This window comes from Elephas maximus, chromosome 7 (assembly GCF_024166365.1).
Source record: "Elephas maximus indicus isolate mEleMax1 chromosome 7, mEleMax1 primary haplotype, whole genome shotgun sequence".
NCBI classification, from domain to species: domain Eukaryota; kingdom Metazoa; phylum Chordata; class Mammalia; order Proboscidea; family Elephantidae; genus Elephas; species Elephas maximus.
In genome coordinates this window covers 46454304-46474706 of record NC_064825.1, presented here as the reverse complement: position 1 = coordinate 46474706, position 20403 = coordinate 46454304, and the positions used below count along the sequence as shown (strand labels likewise).

Genomic DNA, 20403 nt, shown 5'->3' with positions numbered 1-20403 from the left:
ATAAAAGTTCTCTATAAACATAACCTATACATAAGATTCTAATTATTTATCTGTGTACTTACAAGAAATATTGATTCCCAGAACTGAATGCAGTTCTCTAGGTATAGCCTGACCCAGTACAAAGTAATTGGCATGAGCATGTTTCCCGATTTAGCCGCTCTGCTTCTGTTAATACAACCTGGAATCACATTAGCTTTTTTGGTAGTCATGTCATAATTCTTTACTCATTGAAGTTGCTGTGTTCTAAAGAGTTCCAACATGTCTGTTAGTTTGTCGTACTGTTTTAGCTTATGTGTTGCTGTGATACTGGAAGCCTTGTCGCCAGTATTTCAAATACCAGCAGGGTTACCCTTGGTTGACGGGTTTCAGCGGAGCTTTAACTTGTATGCTGAGCAAATAATCCGAGAAGCTGGACTACATGAAGAGGAATGCAGCATCAGGATTGGAAGATTCATTAACAACCTACAACGCGCTTGCTTGCTGCAAGTGAAGAGGACTTGAAGCACTTACTGATTAAGATCAAAGACAACAGCCTTCAGTATGGATTGCACCTCAACTTAAAGAAAACAGAAGTCCTCACAATTGGGCCAATAAGCAAAATCATGATAAACAAAATATTGAAGTTGTCAGGGACTTCATTTTACTTGGACCCACAATCAACGCCCAGGGAAGCAGCAATCAGGAAATCAAACAATGTATTGCACTGGGCAAATCTGCTACAAAAGACATCTTTAAAGAGTTCAAAAGGAAAGATGTCACTTTGAGGCCTAAGGTGCGCCTGACCCAAGCCATGGTATGTTCACTTGCCTCATATGCATGTGAAAGCTGGAAGACCGAAGAATAACTGACACCTTTGAATTATGGTATTGGCAAAGAATATTGAATACAGGCAGCATGGATTGCCAGAAGAATGAATGAATCTCTTTTGGAAGAAGTGCAGACAGAACGCTCCTCGGAAGTGAGGATGGCAGGACTTTGTCTCAGGTACTTTGGATATGTTATCAGGAGGGACCAGTCCCTGGAAGAACATCATGCTTTGTAAATTAGAAGGTCAGCAAAAAGGAGGAAGACTCTCAACAAGATGGATTGACACAGTGGCTACAGCGATGGGCCCAAGTATAACAATGATTATGAGAATGGCATAGGACCGTGCAGTTTTTCATTCTGTTGTACATGGGGTTGCTATGAGTCAGAACCAACTCAACAGCACCTCACAAGAACAATAAAGAGTTCTAAATCTTTTTCACATATAATTTGTGTATTGCTTCCTAATTCATTGATTTTCACCAGGTATTGTTGTTAATTACTGGTATTGATAATTATTGGTGATTGGAATGTGAAAATTAGAAACAAAGAAGAAGGATTGGTAGTTGGAAAATATGGCCTTGGTGATAGAAATGATGCTGGAGATCACGTGATAGAATTTTGCAAGACCAACGACTTCTTCATTGCAAATAACCTTTTTTCACCAACATAAATGGCGACTATACATGTGGACCTTGCCAGATGGAATACACAGGAATCAAATTGACTATATCTGTGGAAAGAGATGGTGCAAAAGCTCAATATCATCAGTTAGAACAAGGCCAGGGACCAACTGTGGAACAGACCATCAGTTGTTCATATGCAAGTTCAAGTTGAAACTGAAGAAAATTAGAACAAGTCCACGAGAGCCAAAATACAACCTTGAGTATATCCCACCTGAATTTAGAGACCATCTCAAGAATAGATTTGATGCATTGAACACTAGTGACCGAAGACCATACGAGTTGTGGAATGACATCAAGGACATCATACATGAAGAAAGCAAGAGGTCATTGAGAAGGCAGGAAAGAAAGAAAAGACCAATATGGATACCAGAAGAGACTCTGAAACTTGCTCGTGAACCTTAAGCAGCTAAAGTGAATGGAAGAAATGATGAAGTCAAAGAGCTGAACAGATTTCAAAAGGTGTCTTGAGAAGATAAAGTAAAGCATTACAATGACATGTGCAAAGACCTGGAGCTAGAAAACCAAAAGGGAAAAACATGCTCGGCATTTCTCAAGCTGAAAGAACTGAAGAAAAAATTCAAGCCTCAAGTTGCAATAGTGAAGGATTCTATGGGCCAAATACTGAAAGACACAGGGAGCATCAAAAGAAGATGGAAGGAATAGACAGAGTCACTTTACCAAAAAGAATTGGTCGACATTCAACCATTTCAGGAGGGTAGCATATGATCGGGAACCGATGGTACTGAAGAAAGAAATCCAAACTGCACTTGAAGGCATTTTCAAAAAACAAGGCTTCAGGGATTGATGGAATACCAATTGAGATGTTTCAACAAATGGATGCAGTGCTGGAAATGCTCACTTGTCTATGCCAAGAAATTTGGAAGACAGCTTCCTAACCAACTGACGGGGAGAGATCCATATTTATGCCTGTTCCTAAGAAAGGTGATCCAACCGAATGGAAATTATCAAACAATATCATTAATATCTATCTCATCAGGTAGAGCCAGTAAATTTTTCAAACAGATGCATATTTGGAAATTAATTTAATATTGGCCATTCTAATTGCCTTTTATCTAAGAGTGTAATAATAGGAAATGTATAGTTCTTCCTCCAGGTATTTGTTGTAATACTCCCCTTTAGTAAGTCCTATTTCATGACGTTAAGGACATTTTCCTGGTTGTGCTTGTACGGCCGCATTCTTATCTGACTTTTACAGTTTGCTGATGTGATTCTCCATCTATATTGAAATAAAATGCCTTTGATTTGTATCTTATGTCTTGATGGTAATAGGTTTTATCCTATAAAAGGGGCTCCATTTTTCTAGATTGTTTAATATATCTATGAATCCACATACTGTTGTTAAGTAAGATAAATGTGTAATAGTTATAAGCTTTCGTACTGTTCAACTTGAAGTGACCCACTGAGAATTTGAAAGCACTATAAAATGTGAGCTCTTTTAATATTTGCCCCGTCTTAACATTGCCCTATTTGAGCCTTCGGCTGTAATTGCTCATTAGATTTCTATTTTAATATTATAGACACACCTTGAGGCTCTTTGTGTTAAGAAGTCCCGGTGAAGTAGTAACGAGGTTGATTTTGTGAGATCCATTTTTCAGGAATGTAGAAGCTTGATTTTCAGTGTATACTAACCTCAAGTTACTCTTCCAACATACAAAACAGTTTCTGTATTTAAAGCTTGAAGATGGAGGTAGCTGTGGGTTTGGAGAGCTCTGTAGATGGTATACATGTGATGCTTTTATGGAACAACAGCTACACAGTACAGAGCTTTAATACTCTGGTAGCTTGCTCCAAAGTCCCTATTGTTATGTCTTTGCAATTAGGTAGTTTCTTTTGCAAGCTAGCCAATGTGAATTTGAATGATTCCAAGACACCCTGCAAAAACCTGGTGTTGTACTTTGCTTATTGGAATTTGCTTTGCTGCCATTTTTATGCATCTCAATTTTGGCCAAACCACATGTCCTAGTTTATTTTTCACTGCTTCAATTAAATACAGAGAGGTATCTTGACGAGTGTGTGAAGTATTTGGTGTTCCTTTAGTAGAGAATACAGTTCACGACCTTGCTTGCTCCCTAATGCCTATAATTTTACAACACAACCAGTTTACCTTTTTCATACTGTGTAACAGCCCCCCTTGAGAATTTTATATAAAGCTATTAAATTGTTTCCTTGCTTTCACTTTTCCTAGAAAACAATATCCTCCAAATTTTACAGACTATAACTTTCCTCCAGGCAATTAAAAACAATGGAAATGAAGAATATCCAATAATTGTCAGCTACCATTTACTTCAGTAAGATTAGTTCATTCTTGAGAGCTATGATTGATCTGTTTGTACAGAAGTCAGTTAGTTTCAGAGGATCAAACTTATGCTTGGTCTTCAGATCAGAAAAAAAAAAATGATTAGAATATAAGGTGTATTCTAACCTTTTCTTCTTAATTTGCAGGGGTAGGGAAAGAGAAATAGTGAGAGAAACTTACTCCCTAAGATAGCTCATCACCTTTATGAAGATCCACAGAGCTCATGCCTTTCTTGCTGCAATGAGTCAGGTTAAAATGGAAAGTCGACTGAGAGCTCTATCCATGGGCATGTTGCCTTGGGGAGGTAACATCCAAATAGCCAACCTCATCCAATATGAATGGATTTTGGCTCTTACTGGGTCCTGTTGATTTGACTAGCCACTTAAACAGCAACAGAAATCTTAGTACCGTTCTCAAGTTTGATTTGTTTTCCTTAATCTTCCTTTCCCATTTAGTAGAAGTTGAGGTGTTAGATCTAAGGTATTACACGAAACATTTTCTACATCTTAATCTTAGAGTGGCAACCTTATGAAATGTAAACAAGAAGAGTAGCCTCAACTCCCTAGGGTTGGTGGTTTACTTTCTTACATTAGTCCCTTGTTGCATGACCTATTGTTCCGTTGAAAGAGGGTAGCCATTGTTCTGATATGACTAATATTATAAAGATGTTAAGATAGTAGGTTACAGTGACTAACTATAATGAAATAATTTAGTCCAATTCTTCAGATGTTTATTCTCTATCTAGAAAAACTTCAGCCTTTGCCAACAACTTGGAGATTATTTTTACTTAGTTTAGAAAAACTTCTGATCTTTCTTTACTTTTCTCAGGTTTCCACTATATCCAAAAGGAGGAGAGAAGCTGCAGTTTGATTACGGTGTCTATCTTCTGAACAAAAATATAGCACAGGTAAGTAGCCCGTGTTCACTCCTACTTCCCACATCCAATCTGCTTCCTTGGATTGCTAAGAATAACCCTTTCCTGTATAAATAAATACTGCAGTCAACCCTTTTATTTAAGTAGTTGGATTGATAGTGCAAAGTTGTTTTTTGGTAACAGTCTTATTCCATGCCATTATAATGACTACAAAGAAGCAATGGGTACAAACTAGGATCCTCCTGCCAACCTCAGAAGCCCGTTTCTGTGTTGTTACTTGCTGGCAGACAGTACTTGAATGTGTGGGTTTATTACATCTTGCCCCTGCTGCTTGACTGGTAACAGCTTTCTTCTCACACATCTAAGTAGTCCTAGGAACTTATTTTGCATTGGAAGTTGTTTATGGAGTGAAAATTCAGTGCCTTTGGCAAGTCCTTAATGGTCTCCTTGCCTTTATCCTGGGCGAAAAAGGAAAGACCAAGCACATGGTCCTTCCAACTCTCCTTGGATTTTTTTGTGGCGCTCTCAACATCACACCAGTTAGTATCCCACTTAAGTAATGCCTTTCCACATGTCATAGAAAGAATATCAGATGCCTGAGTTTGCATTTTTCTGAAAGAAATATGCAGCATTTCTTTAGCACACTTGGCTCTACTTCAAGGAAGTAGACATTCCATAAATTTCCTAGTTGTAAAGGCAGACTAGCTCTAGTGCTTTGTTTTTATTTAGACATCCTTCCAATTGGAACATCACATGGATGAGGTCCCAAGGTTTGGCTGTCATTTAAATACATTATCAGCTATATCCTTAGACCTTTCAGTTTTATAGAAGCAATAAGATTTGTGATGCTTTTGTTTTTTATGAGCATGTATTGCCTTTTATCCATGTCAGTCTAAAGACTTGCTGAACAATTACCTTATTCATGCCCAATAGATCTAGAATTATTCTTCCATATGGTGTCATCATTGCCTCTCTTCCCCTCAGTAAACCTCAGTTTAAAATTTTTTAATATGACTTTTATTAAGATTCATATAGTTTTCTGATAGACCGTTTTCTAGTTTTCAGTCCTCAGTTATTTGCTTCACAACCTCACACTCATGGTCCTCTCAATCATACTGCTTTTTATTGTTATTTCTGTTGCATTTCATTTTCTTCACTCCAGGCAAGTAGCTTTGCTAACAGTCTCTGACCCACTTACCTCTCCATGTACAGTTCTTCCACAACAATGCTTTCCCTTCCTCTATCTTATGCAGACAGGTATTTCAGCCTAAGAGACAGGACTCTTAATTTTGAGGCTACCTAGCTCATGCTCTACTGATCGCAGCTTTGTCATACCATGGAAAAGGCAGTGCTGTCATAGAACTGGTCAAGGAGTGCCCAGACTAAGAGTCCAGTAAGGAAGAAAGAAGTCTAAGTAAATTAGAGAGTGCCACCTGTGAAGCCAGCCATAGTGGGACAGAGCTCACAAATACTAGTGGTCCATAGTCTGGGAACCAGAATGTCATTAAGATTAGCATCACTGAGTAAACCAAAGTTCTCATCTGAGTTCAGAGATTCTTCTCTTCTGGCCTATTTTCTGTGTCTTCCTATGGGTACGTAGGATCTAAGTTCAGGAGTCTGTTGGAAGCTTTCAGATGAAACCTGCTCCTGATTAAGGCTGGGGCCAAAATGCCTGGATTTCCTCATAAATCCCCATTTCAAACACACACACTCACATGCCTATGTACACACACACCCATTTCTTCTCCAGGCCCAATAACAATATCAAAGGTTGGTCTAAAGGGATGCTAAGAAAGCCTAGCCTGCTTTGAGAACAAAACCAAGCTGGTAGCTGACTGTGCGGAGTGGAAAATTTAGGAAGGTCAGCCACTGCACGCCAGACTCTTAGCACTAGCACCTGTTTGCTTCCAACTTTGGAGTACTTTCCAAGTGGCCTGAAAGGAAAGCAGCCACTGACTTTGTTCACCCTGTATTTCTTAACTGATCCAAGGCCCCAAGTATGCTGAGCTGCTGTTATTCATCTGTTTAAGAAATGCATTACTTCTTGTAATTTTGTACCTCTCCAACTTTGTGCACTTTTTTGGGAAAATTTAGAGATTGTGTGTGAGTGTGTTGGATAAACTAACTGCTATAAATCCATAGGGAGCAACTGTCTTGCCGTCTAGTGTTCTTTTATTACTATTGTGGTGATTTTAAGGCAACCTGGTGGCGCAGTAGTTAAGTGCTCAGCTGCTAACCGAGAGGTCAGTGGTTTGAACCGGTCAGCCACTCCACAGGAGAAAGATGTGGCTGTCTGCTTCGGTGAAGATCACAGCCTTGAAAACCCTAGCCTCTGTCCTATAGGGCTACTATGAACCTGAATGGACTTGACAGCAATGGGTTTACAGGTGGTGATTTTAAACGGAGAGGGCAATAAACTTATACACAGATTTTCTTAGGTTTCAAAGTTCATTCAGGAAATTTCCTTTGAATATTTAGACAGAAGCTTCTAGCAAATGTGTGACCATTAATTTTCTTCACTTAAGCTGTCTGTTCTATGTCTTGGTATTTCGTGGGAAGTGTTTTATCTTTGACCTCACTAACATCACTTTTTCACATTTGATTTGTAACCATTAATTATTACGGATCCTAACCAGGCATTATATCAATAAGGTATTTCTAGCTTTTGAAGGTTTATTTTTATATGCATATATGTTGTCAAAGGGGAGCTTGTCTTCTCAGCCAGTCTCATTTGTACCCCATCTCTAGAGATGTGAAAAAAATCATACTATTAAAATCGCCCCACCTCAATAATTTATAAGCCACGTTAGTGGAGGTGGATGAAAGCACTGGCATGTGTTAAAGTGCCAAAGAAAAAGGAGTGAAGTCATTTAATACTACATCCATAACGTGCTCGAGGATTTGAATAGTCAATAGAACCTTTCATCACAACCAGAAGTAGTAGTAAAATCACTTTTTTGGTGGAGGAAATGACAGAATTTAGTAATATTTGTTACTTCAGTATTTGGGATCAGTCCAGCCCAAGTTTTGAAAAGTATAAGCTTAGAAACACAGGCCTTCAAGTAGAAATCCTTAAGTGTTGTTGAAGAGCTGAGAGGATTGGTAAGGTCTGCTTGCCCTCTTCCTGTCTAAAGGTGTGTGTGTGTGTGTGCCGCTCTGGGTACAGAAAGTGAATAAAGCAAAATGCCTTGTTTTCAGCACCATTTACTAATGTTTGTCAAGTGCCAGCCCCCTTGGCTAGAAATAGTCTTCCTCATTGGTCAGCATATAACACTGTACAAATGAGCCTGTCAAAATTCAGGTAGAGTATAATAAACATTGATTTAAAAATAAAAAGCCAGGTCCTGCCATAATTGTCAGGAAGTTTATAAGTACATTATATAAGAATTTGTGTAGAGCACGGTTGTTTGCTTCTAGTTTCTTGAGCATAAATAGTAGTAAAATAAAAATGGCCTTACATTTGTGGAGAGATTTATAGTTTGTGAAGTGCTTACATATACGTCCATTAGATCCTCACCATCACCCTGCAAAGGAGAAAAGGCATATAATGTTAAATGAATTCGAAGACAGTATGGCTTTTGACATCTGTCATCGCAGTGTGGTATCACATAATCTACCAGGTTGGCAGAGATTTCCCTTACTTCCATATACTTCGTCATTCTATGTATCTCCTTCCTAAAAGTGCACAGAATCAAAGAACACAATATTCCCAGATAGAAAAGAATCTTTAGATTGAAAGTTCCTTGAGTACATAGAGGATAACTGTTTTGTGCGTTGTGATATTTCTGTTGGCAAGCACAATGCCTGAGCCATTGTATGTTCTCTGGAGATGTTTAATAAAGGAGTTAATAGTGATAATAGCCTCATCACACAGCATAAGAAACTGAGATCCAGAAACGTTAAATGACATGCTTAAAATTGATTATTCAACGGGTATTTGGTGAGCATCTACTCTATGCTATACTCTGAGTTAGGTTCAAGGGAAAATGACAGTCTGTGGTTATTCATGTGTTGGTATTTGGCATACATTTTCTCAAAAGTGACCAAAGTGTGGCTGTCACTTAAAGGAAATCAACTAATGATAACATCCAAGATTTTGAAAGAAAATTAGAATTTTGGGAAATTTGTGTTTGCCACCATGAGATTGACAACTTCTCAATCCTTAGAGACTTATTTTGATGAGGTCAGTAGTGATATTAACAAATGTGATTTTTAGAATATTATATAATGGAATGTGTTAACACTGGAAAATCTGTATAACTCAGTGAACCAATATTTTCCATATGATGCACGGGTAAAGATCCCTTCAAAGTGTGAAAAAGGCCAGTGGATTTTAATGTAACGGAGTATGAAAAGCTTATTGATATGGTTTCAGATTCTACCTTGCTATAACCTTTAAGAAACTACTAATTGTTCATTTGGAGAGTAGTATCAAAGAAGAATATCCACAATTATCTGAAAAGGCTATTAAAATACTCCTCCCTTTTCCAACTGCATATCTGTGTGAGCCTGGATTTTCTTACAAAATAACATTTGGTAACAAATTGAATGCAGAAGCAAGTATGAGGATCCAGCTGTCTTCTGTTAAGCCTGACATTAAAGAGACTTACAAAAATGTAAAACAATAGCACTCATCTCACTAAATTTTTCTTTTTGGAAAATATACTTGTTTTTCATTAAAAATATTATTTATCTTAAGAAGTAACGGCTTTTTTTCATAGTTATTTTTAAATGAATTAATAAATATTTAAAATTTTTCTCACTTTTAATTTCTAATATGGTAGACGTTGATAGATATGATCCAAATAAACTAAAGCTCTTTGGGATTCTCAGTAATCTTAGGAATGTAAAGGGATCTTGAGACCAAAAAGTTTGAAAACTGCTGTCCTTGAGAATGTGGCCATCCTGATTGCCTATGAAACCCCTCAGTTGCGTGTAGTCTGATGAACCAAGACGCATACATACATCAGCTCCCCAGGTGTGGAAATATAATAGAGTTACCAATCTGAATTCTAGTAATTGCTGTGCAGTGCAAGTCACAAGGCCAGCAGCTATTAGTGGATTCTTTGCTTTGGCTTTTGGCTTTTCTCTCCTTTCCTCAAAGCTCAGGTAGTTAATAGAAATACCTTGAGAATAGACTTTACAAATAATAATGATGATTTACATTTGTATTGAATGTAATGGCTTTTGGTATACTTTTGCCTTGGTATCTCATTTCATACTCTGTGAAGGATATTGACCCAGGTCTGTCTTAACTCGTTGCTATCGAGTCAATTCTGACTCATAGCAACCCTACAGGATGGAGTAAAACTTCCCCATAGGGTTTCCAAGGAACAGCTAATGGATTCGAACTGCCAGCCTTTTCTATTGGCAGCTGAGCTCTTGAACACTCTGCCACTAGAGCTCCAGGTCTATCTTAGAGATAAGAAATAGCATTTCTGCTATGCTAACTTACCGAGAGTGACAAAACAATTCAATGGAAATCAGAATTCAAGACCAAATCTTTTGAAGGTCAAATCCTGCTGTATTTCACTTTTTTTTTTTTTTTTTTCTTAATTTGTGCCTTCTTACAATCCTGTGAGGTTGATAGGGCACAGAAAGTTATTCACATTTTACAGATGAGACCCTTGAGAACATGAGTTAAGTAGCACAGCTGTGGTTAGAATGTAGCGACTTCATGAACTCCCTCCCTTCTACCCTACTACCTCTCTTTCCCAGGTTATTTTAAGACTTCATGGAAAGTAAAAGTAGCCTCTCCCTCCAGAACAGTTGGAACCCCTTTTCTGCCAAGTACATGGTCTTTCTCTAAAACTCGACTACTCCTGGGGCCTGCAGTGCACAGCTATTTGGAAGGGACCACTGCCAGCTTACACCCAGCCACTTAAATTCATGTCTATTTCTTCACCGTACAGTCCCATGTATATGACACATTGGGAGAAAATGTAATTTTATTTTCTTAATTCTTGGAATTGGAAATGCAAATTCCAAGGATGTTTTAATAGTCAAAATGCCTTTTTCCCCTTTGCCTACAAAATTTGCCAGTAATGGAGTGGAAGTTCTTTAGAAAGAGTCCTGTATCTTTAAAAAAAAAAAAATTATTGAGATATAATTTACATACTACACAATTCACCCATTTAAAGTATACAGTTCAGTGTTTTCTAGTATGTTTACAGAATTGTATAACCATCACCACAGTTAATTTTAGGTCTTTTTCATTGCCCACCTCCCCCCAGAAGAAACCTCCTATTAGCAACCACTCACGTTTCCCCTCAATCTGGCAACCCTAGGCAGACACCAGTCTACTTTCTGCCTCTATACATTTTCCTATTCTGCACATTTCATACAAATGAAATCGTACAAAATGTGGTCTTTTATGACTTGCTTTTTGGTGTTAATATAATGTTTTCAGGGTTCATCCGTGGTGGAGCATGTATCAGCACTTCATTCCTTTTTATTACCAAATAATTTTCCATTGTATGGGTATACCACATTTTATTTAACCATTCATCAGTTGATGGACACTGGGGTTGTTTCCACTTTTTAGCAGTTAAGAACAATGCTACTATGAGCATTTGTATATAACTTTTTGTGGGAACGTATGTTTTCATTACTCTTGGATATTATGCCTAGGAGTGGAATCGTTGGGCCATATGGTAACTCTAAGGACCCCTGGTGGTGCAGTGGTTAAGTGCTCAGCTTCATAACCAGGAGGTTGATGGCTCAGACCCATCCGGTGGCTCTGCAGGAGGAAAAAGACTTGACGATCTGCTCCCATAAAGACTATAGCCTAAAAAACCCTGTGAGGCAGTTCTTGTCTGTTATATGGGATCGCTATTAATTAAAATTGCCTCAACTGTACTTAACAACAGTAACATGGTAACTATGTTTAACATTTTGAGAAACTACCAGACTGTTTTCTAAAGTGGCGATACTATTTTATATTCCCACCAGCAAAGTATTAGGGTTTCCATTTCTCTATGTCCTCCTCAACGGTTACTATTTTCTCTTTTTTATCACAGCTGTCCTAATGGGCGTAAAGTGGTATCTCGTTGTGGTAAGAGCTTGGCTGCTAATTGAAAGGTCAGCAGTTCAAATTTACCAGCTGCTCCTTGGAAACCCTATGGGGCAGTTCTACTCTGTCCGATAGGGTTGCTGTGAGTTGGAACTGGCAACGGGATTGGTTTGGTAATGGCTAATTTCTTGGCCATTTGTATATCTTTTTTGGAGAAATGTTTATTCAGATCCTTTGCCCAATTTTAAATTGTATTATTTATCTTTATTATTGAGTTGTAAGAGTTCCTTATATATTCTGGGTACAAGTCCCTTCTCAGATATGTGATTTGCAAGCATTTTGTTCCATACTGCAGATTGTGTTTTCACTTTCTTGATGGTGCCTTTGAAGCCCAAAAGTTTTAAATTTTGATGAAGTTCAAATTATTTATTTTCTCATCTGTTGCATGTACTTTTAGTGTTGTATCTAAGAAAGTCTATTCTAACCCAAGGTCACAGGGATTTACTTTTAGATTTTCTTCTAGGAGTTTTATGGGTTTAGCTCTTACATTTAGGTCTGAGATCAATTTTGAATTAATTTTCGTGTATGGTGTAAGGAAGGGGTCCAAAGTCATACTTTTGCGTGTGAATATTCATTTGTCCCAGCACCATTTGTTTGATATCCTTGTCAAAAACTAATTAACCATAAATGTGAGAGTTTATTTCTGGACTCTAAATTATATTCAATATAAAATTTATGTCTATCTTATGCCTCTATCACCCTAAATGTATGAAATAATACATACCAGTGAAATTTTGAAGTTTGTAAGAAGATTGCTGCTGTTAGGTGCCGTCAAGTTAGCTCCAACTCATAAGCCTGGTCCTGTGCCATCCCCACAATTGTTGTCATGCTTGAGCCTATTGTCGCAGCCACTATGTCAGTGCATCTGTTAAGGGTCTTCCTCTTTTTCTCTGGCCTCCACTTTTACCGAGTATGGTGTCCTTCTCCAGGGACTGATCCCTCCTGATAACATGTCCCAAGTATGTGAGACGTAATCTCGCCACCCTTGCTTCCAAGGAGCATTCTGTTTGTACTTCTTCCAAGACAGATTTGTTCATTATTTTGGCAGTCCACGGTATTCTTCTCCAGCACCACAATTCAAAGGCATCAATTCTTCTTCGGTTTTCCTTATTCATCATCCAGCTTTCGCATGCATAGGAGGCGATTGAAAACACCATGGCTTGGCTGAGATGCACCTTAGTCTTCAAGGTGACATCCTTGCTTTTCAACACTTTAAAGAGGTCTTTTGCAGCTGATTTGCCCAATGCAGTGCGTCTTTTGATTTCTTGACTGCTGCTTCCATGGCTGTTGATTGTGGATCCAAGTAAAATGAAATCCTTGATAACTTCAGTCTTTTCTCCATTTGTAATGGTGTTGCTTATTGATCCAGTTGTGAGGATTTTTGTTTTATGTTGAGGTGAAATCCCTACTGAAGGCTATCGTCTTTGATATTCATCAGTAAATGCTTCAAGTCCTCTTCACTCTCAGCAAACAAGGCTGTGTCATCTACATAACACAGGTTGTTAATGAGTCTTCCTCCAATCCTGATGCCCTGTTCTTCTTCATATAGTCCAGCTTCTTGGATTATTTGCTCAGCAATACAGATTGAATAGGTATGGTGAAGGGATACAACCCTGACACACACCTTCCTTGACATTAAAACACAGAGTATACCCTTGTGTTCGAATGACTGCCTCTTGATTTATGTACAGGTTCCTCATGAGCACAATTAAAGTGTTCTGGAATTCCCGTTGTTCACAATGTTATCCATAATTTGTTATGATCCACATAGTCAAATGCCTTTGCATAGTCAATAAAACACAGGTAAACATCTGTGTGGTATTCTCTGCTTTTGGCCGGGATCCATCTGATATCAGCAATGATATCCCTGATTTCCTGTCCCCTTCTGAATCCAGCTTGAATTTCTGGCAGTTCCCTGTCAATATACTGCTACAGCCACTTTTGAATGATCTTCAGCAAAATTTTACTTGTGTGTGATATTAATGATATTGTTCAGTAATTTCTGCATTTGGTTGGATCACTTTTCTTGGGAATGGGCATAAATATGGATCTCTTCTATTCAGTCAGCCAGATAGCTGTCTTCCAAATTTCTTGGCATAGATGGGTGAGCACTTCTAGTGCTGCATCAGTTTGTTGAAACATCTCAACTGATATTCCGTCAGTTCCTGGAGCCTTGTTGTTCACCAGTTCCTTCCGTGTACCTTGGACTTCTTCCTTCAGTACCATTGGTTCCTGATCATATGCTGCCTCCTGAAATGGTTGAACATCAGCCAATTCTTCTTGGTATAGTGACTCTGTGTACTCCTTCCATCTTCTATTGATGCTTCCCGCGTAGTTTAATATTTTTCCCATAGAATCCTTCAGTATTGCAACTCGAGGCTTGAATTTTTTCTTCAGTTCTTTCAGCTTGGGAAATGCCAAACGCGTTCTTTACTTTTGGTTTTCTACCTCTAGGTCTTTGCACATGTCATTATAATACTTTGTCTTCCTAAGCCACCCTTTTGAAATTTTCTGTCAGCTCTTTGACTTCATCATTTCTTCCTTTTGCTTTAGCTACTCAGTGTTCAAGAGCAACTTTCAGAGACATCCATTTTGGTCTTCTCTTTCTTCCCTGTCTCTTTAATAACCTCTTGCTTTCTTCATGTCTGATGTCCTCGATGTCATTCCACAGTTCATCTGGTCTTCGGCCATTAGTGTTCAACACATCAAATCTATTTTTGAGATGGTCTCTAAATTCAGGTGGGATATACTCAAGGTCATACTTTGGCTCTCGTGGTCTTGTTCTGGCTATCTTCAGTTTCACCTTGAACTTGCATGTGAGCACTTAATGGTCTATTCCACAGTTAACCCCTGGCCTTATTCTGACTGATGATCTTGAGCTTTTCCTTCGTCTCTTTTCACAGATGTAGACAATAAAAAATCGAATTTTTTTAATTGTCCACAACCCTACCTTTTACAAGTACCTTCTGGATATTTCAAACTTCTTTCTCTTTTTCAAATATAATATTATATATACTGTTCTATATCCTTTTTGTTTTTACTTGAACACAAGCATTTCCCCAACTCATTAAAAACTCTTAGTCAATATTTCATTATAATTTTCATAATATTTCATTGTTGTGCGTATATTATAACCATTCCTCTAACGTTGGATATTTGTTCTTCAGGTGTTTCTTAAAAATAAAGCTAAAGTGACCATATTAATGATCAATAATATATATTTACATGTATATATTAGTACGTGTATAAACACATTATACTAATGTTCGGCTTTTATAGAGTGGCATTTTACAGATATAAAAGATATAGTAAGATAAATATTAAAGCACTTCATAATGACAGGGACCCTATCTCTTATGCTGTGGGAAAGCTGCTCTCTTTATAATCTCCCATGTGTTTTTTCTACCTTCCCTTTTCTGTGGGTCCTATGGACTTTCCACTGAATCAATTCAGATTTAAATTTTATGCTGTTGGAAACCCTGGTGGCGTAGTGGTTAAGTGCTACAGCTGCTAACCAAGAGGGCAGCAGTTCAGATCTGCCAGGTGCTCTTTGGAAACTATAGGGTCACTACGAGTAGGAATCAACTCGACAGCAGTGGGTTTTTTGAGTAGATGAAGCAGACTTTTTATTAAATCCTCCCTTTGAAAAATGATAAATTATTCCCATATGTAACTTTTTCTCTTACAAAAGTAGAAAAGTCACGTTATTTTCTTTAGTATATACATCATTCCACAAATACCTGTATGTTTGAGCTGTGCGAGGCCTGTGAAAAGCTGACTTTACCCTCTTGGTGCTATATTTGGTCATGGAGGGGGATAAAAAATGTGCGCATCCATAGTTAACCTATAGTGTACGGCACATGGTGATCACTGTAGAAGGAGAGGTTCTATTCAAAATGCAGGTAAGACTAACAGCAAGGAGAGCCCAGTGGGCAGTTGAGCGTCCAGTCAGCCACTGACTACCACTATCTGGATGAACGTGGGCATGTACTGTAATCTCACTGTCCCTCCATTTCCTTATCTCTTAATAATTGGAAAATCCTCATATCATTGTTATAGGGACTAGAAGCAATGTATGTTCAGTTTGTGGCACAGGGTTTGGCCACAGAAAGGGTACTTAATAAATGGTAGGTGACATTTTTCATTGTTTTTGTAACCATTCCCATGAGGCTGATATGGAGAGGGAATGCTTCAGCATAGGGATATGGCATCTGAACTGGAAGTTCAAGGATGAAAAGTGTCTGACTAGTGAGGGGGTGGGAGGTGGGAAGCCAAGTTGCAAAGGAAGAACTGCATAATGTATATCTAGACTAGCCCAACTGGAGCAGAAAATTACCTTAATAGTGGGAATAAGGAAGATGTTTTTGGCCTGCCACCACCATACCCTGGAACCATACATTTACCATTTGTTACTCCTGAACTTAACTGTGGTCTCTGTGAGCTCCCAGGGCATGTTGCTTGTGTTCAATAAATATTTATTAAATGAATAAATGATGAATGAGTTAATGAGAAGATTGTTGTTACCTCCTAATGGTTGAGAGTTAATTAACTTATTTCTATTTCAGTGTATCTTAAGTCTATTTAAATAAACTTTAATTCAGGCAGAAAAACTATATAGACATAGATATTTGTTTTCAAAATCCCATTCTGTATTTAAAGGGATAATATGCTGCCTTTTTGTAATTGCGTGTGACTGGTTATGTGTTCATATATTCATTTTTTTAAGAATCATCAACTATTAACCAATTTACTAGACATTTTTAATGTTAGATTGGTTGTGATCACTGTTCTTTTCAAATCCTGAGAGTCAAAAATTGATAAGAGAACTTTTTATCTCACTTGGACATTTTTTTTCCCACTTTAAACTGAGATAGAAACCCAATGTCCAAAATATTTTTCCAAATGAAAAATATAACAATTATAACATACTTTTATACAGCTCCTTTTAGGGCCCAGAGCCCTTTCACATATATTATCTCTTTTTGCCTTTGCAAAAGCCCTAAAGGTATTGGTATTTTTCTCCCCATTTTACATTTAGATAAACTAGGCCTCTGAAGGGTAAGTTCTTTGCTCATGGTCACATGGCTGTTAGATGACCAAAGTAATTCAGACCCTAATCATCTGAAGGAAACTTCTGGAGACCGTACTTACTAGTTTCCTTTTTGTCAAACAGAAATAAGCATTATATAACAGGTTTCTTTTCTTTCTTTTTGATGGCTACCTAAGAACTGTGTATAAATCTAGCAACTTATTTGGCTTCTATCTTTGGTAGCATCTGCCTCTTCCTTTTGCCTAGTTATTTTGAAAGGCTTACCTTAGCCTTTTAATTTTCATATTTTAAGCTGTCAGATTCTTTTCTTCAATTAGAGAAATAAATTACTTATTCAGGAATGAGGTTAGTGTTTTCCAGAGCACCACTATGAGTGACATCTTTTGCAGGGAAACAAATATTTAAAGAATGCACCTCAACTGAAATGAAATATACAGTGTTTATTTCAGAGAGGGTGGGATATACACTCTGTGTTTTTTGTGAGCAAACTTTATGAAATGAATTATGAGTTCTATAAAAAATGAATTTGATCTGATTGCAGTTGGTTTTTAAGTGACCAGCATAGCTTAAAACCCATTGCCGTCAAGCCGATTCCAGCTCATAGTGATCCTGTAGGACAGAGTAGAGCTACTCCATAGGGTTTCCAAGGACGAGCTGGTAGATTTGAACTGCTGACGTTTTGGTAAGCAGCTGAGCTCTTAACTACTGCGTCAGTATAAGCTATTTGAAAAATGAACACAAAAAAATTATTATATGTGGTACTAATTAGAGAAGAGCATTTTAAATTTGTGGACTTGGGTTTCCAGTGAGGATAAAATTAGTATCCTAATTAATGTAAATTCATCAAGCAAAAGGCTAAAATCCTAGAATAAAATGAATCAAATTAATGCAACGTAGCCACATAGTTAACAACAAGTACTCTAGATCCAGACTGCATGGATTCTAATTCTTAGTTCTATCACTTTAGCTATATGATTTTAGATAAGTTACTCGACCTTCCTATGCATCAGTTTCCTCGTTTGTAAAATGGAGATAGTAATAATACCTATCTGTTAGAGCTGTTATGATGATTAAATAATAACTGTGAAGCTTTTAGTATATATAGATATAGATGTAGACAGAAAGATAGTCCCTGGGTCATGCAAACAGTTAACACAGTCAGCTGCTAACTGAAAGGTTGGTAGTTGAGTCCACCCAGAGGTGCCTCGAAAGAAAGGCCTGGCAGTCTACTTCTGAAAAAATCAGCCACTGAAAACCCTGTGGAGCGCAGTTGTACTCTGACACAGGGGGGGTGGCCACGAATCAGAACTGACTGTACGGCAACTGAATATACTCTGTTGTGTGGACATACTGTAGTATATTTAACAGTTTCCTTGTTGATGGACGTTTAGATTGTTTCCAAGATTTTCCTATTATGAGCAGCATTGCAATGAATAGACATCCTTCTCTTTGGATATTTGCACATGTGTTTGGTTATTTCTTTTATATAAACACCACATTGCTCAGTCAAAGAATGTGCACATTTTTCAGTTTGACATACTTATTTCCTTACCTTCTTGCCAGTGTGTTACTAACATTTTTCATATGAAAGAAACATAATATCTGTGTTTTTATTTGTAGCTTTTCGATTATTAGTGAAGCTTAAGTTCATATATTTTATATGTTTGCTGTTTTAATTTCTTTTGTGAATAAGCAATACACTTTTGATAAATATGGCTTCTAAAAAATTATAGGTAGACTTTTGAGCCCCCAAAATGACCCCCAGTCTCAGGAAATAAAGCGTAGGCCTATGGATTAACCTTGAGATTAAGTGTGAAGAATTTGCTAAGTTACAGATTTGTGCCAGCCTTTTCTTCTCTCTCTTTACTTCCTTTTTTCCCCCAGTGTTCTCTAGCATTGTTAGTCCCTATGTTATATAAAAGCAGTCTATGCTCCCACTAAGACGGCTAAGATTAAAAAAAAAAAAAGGGCAGAAAATAACAAGCGTTGGCAAGGATGTAGGGAAATCGGAACCCTTATCTATTGCTGGTAGAAATGCAAAATAGCACAGCTGCTGTGGAAAACAGTGTGGTGGTTCCTCAGAAAACTAAAAATAGAACTACCATATGACCCAGCAATTCCACTCCTAGGTATATATCCAGAAGACTTGAAAGCAGAGACTCAGACACTTATACACCAGTGTTCATTGTGGTGCTATTCACAGTAGCCAAAAGGTGGAAGCAACTTAAATACCCGTCACTGGATGGATGCATAAATGAAATGTGGTAATACATGCAATGGGATGCTACTCAGCCAGTAGGAGAAATGAAGCCTTGATACATACTACAGTATGGACGGAGCTTGAAGACATTATGCTGAGTGAAATAAGTCAATCACAAAAGGGCAAATATTATATGATCTCACTTACACAAAAAGACAAGAAAAGGCAAGTATTAGTGGTTACCAGGGACAGGAGAGAGGGGGAAAGGGAGATTAACAGTGATAGAAAAATCTCATTGATTCAGGGTAGGGTTGCACAGCTGATTATTGCAATTACTGTCAATAAGTTATACACATGTGAAAAGTTGAAATGGCAAAAATTGTGTGATACAGCAAATGACCAAAAAAAAGAGTAGCTACCGAGGCTGCTTGTGTACAGCCAAATACCTTACGGGATTTGGTTCCTTGGTTTAGAGGTTTAGGGTTGTGGTTTCATGGGACATCCCAGTTAATTGGCCTAATAATGTGTTTAGTGCTTCTATTCTACCTCCTAGTTTGTTGCATAGTGCCTGGGCTCTTAAAAGCTTACAAGCAGCCATCCAGGGCACAACAGTTGGTCTCTATTTGCCTGGAGCAACAAAGGAAGGAGAGTCAGGAATAGGAGGAAATCTAACGTGTAGCTAATTGCCTCCTGGAACCAACTGCCTCCTTTGCCATGAGTCCAGAAGAACTGGATGGTGCCAGTTCTGAAAATTTTGGTCAAAGATTCTATAGAAGAATCCTGATCAAAAGGGGGAAATGCAGAGCACAATTTCAAATTATCATGGACTCCAGACTTTCTAGAGCCATGGAAGCTAGATAGAAACCACTGAAAATAGTGCCCTGATATAATCTTTAAACCTTAAGCCAAAAATATCCCCTGAAGTCTTCTTAAAACCAAACAGTAGTTTAGCTTAACTGGTAAAGAATGTCTGCCTTGAACATTGTGCTATTTCAGGTTCTATCTATATGGGATCAAATTGACAACAGCAACTCAAAAGCTTAGATAGGAAACTTAAGGGGCAGCGAGTTTATGTGAATGGAGGAGGAACAACTCAGAAAAGGAGGGTGAGAATGGTTGCACAACTCAAAGAATGTTATGAGTGTCACTGAATTGTGCATGTGGCAACTGTTGAATTGGTGTACGTTTTGCTGTGTATGTTCTCAATAATAACAAAAAAATAAGATTAAAAATAAAAACAATCTATGGAAGTAGGAAGAAAGCTAGACTGAAGACAGCTTTTGGAAGAAGTATCTGAACTCCTAAATCCCACTGCCTGGCTCGTTTCTTTAGTCTTTTCCTCTGCTGTGTAACCTTTCTTTTCTTTCATCTCTGAGTCCTATGACTAGTGTGACAATTTC

At 37.9% G+C, this 20403-nt stretch overlaps 1 protein-coding gene across 4 annotated transcripts in view; it reads left to right on the top strand.

Moving 5' to 3' along the window:
* UVRAG (UV radiation resistance associated) overlaps nucleotides 1–20403 on the top strand; it is a 295560-nt gene that overhangs the window by 208756 nt on the left and 66401 nt on the right. For all 4 annotated transcript variants that reach the window (XM_049889784.1, XM_049889786.1, XM_049889787.1 and 1 more), the window contains exon 13: nucleotides 4636–4714. In XM_049889784.1, coding sequence (XP_049745741.1) covers nucleotides 4636–4714 — 79 coding nt within the window. The remainder of the gene's footprint in view (nucleotides 1–4635; nucleotides 4715–20403) is intronic.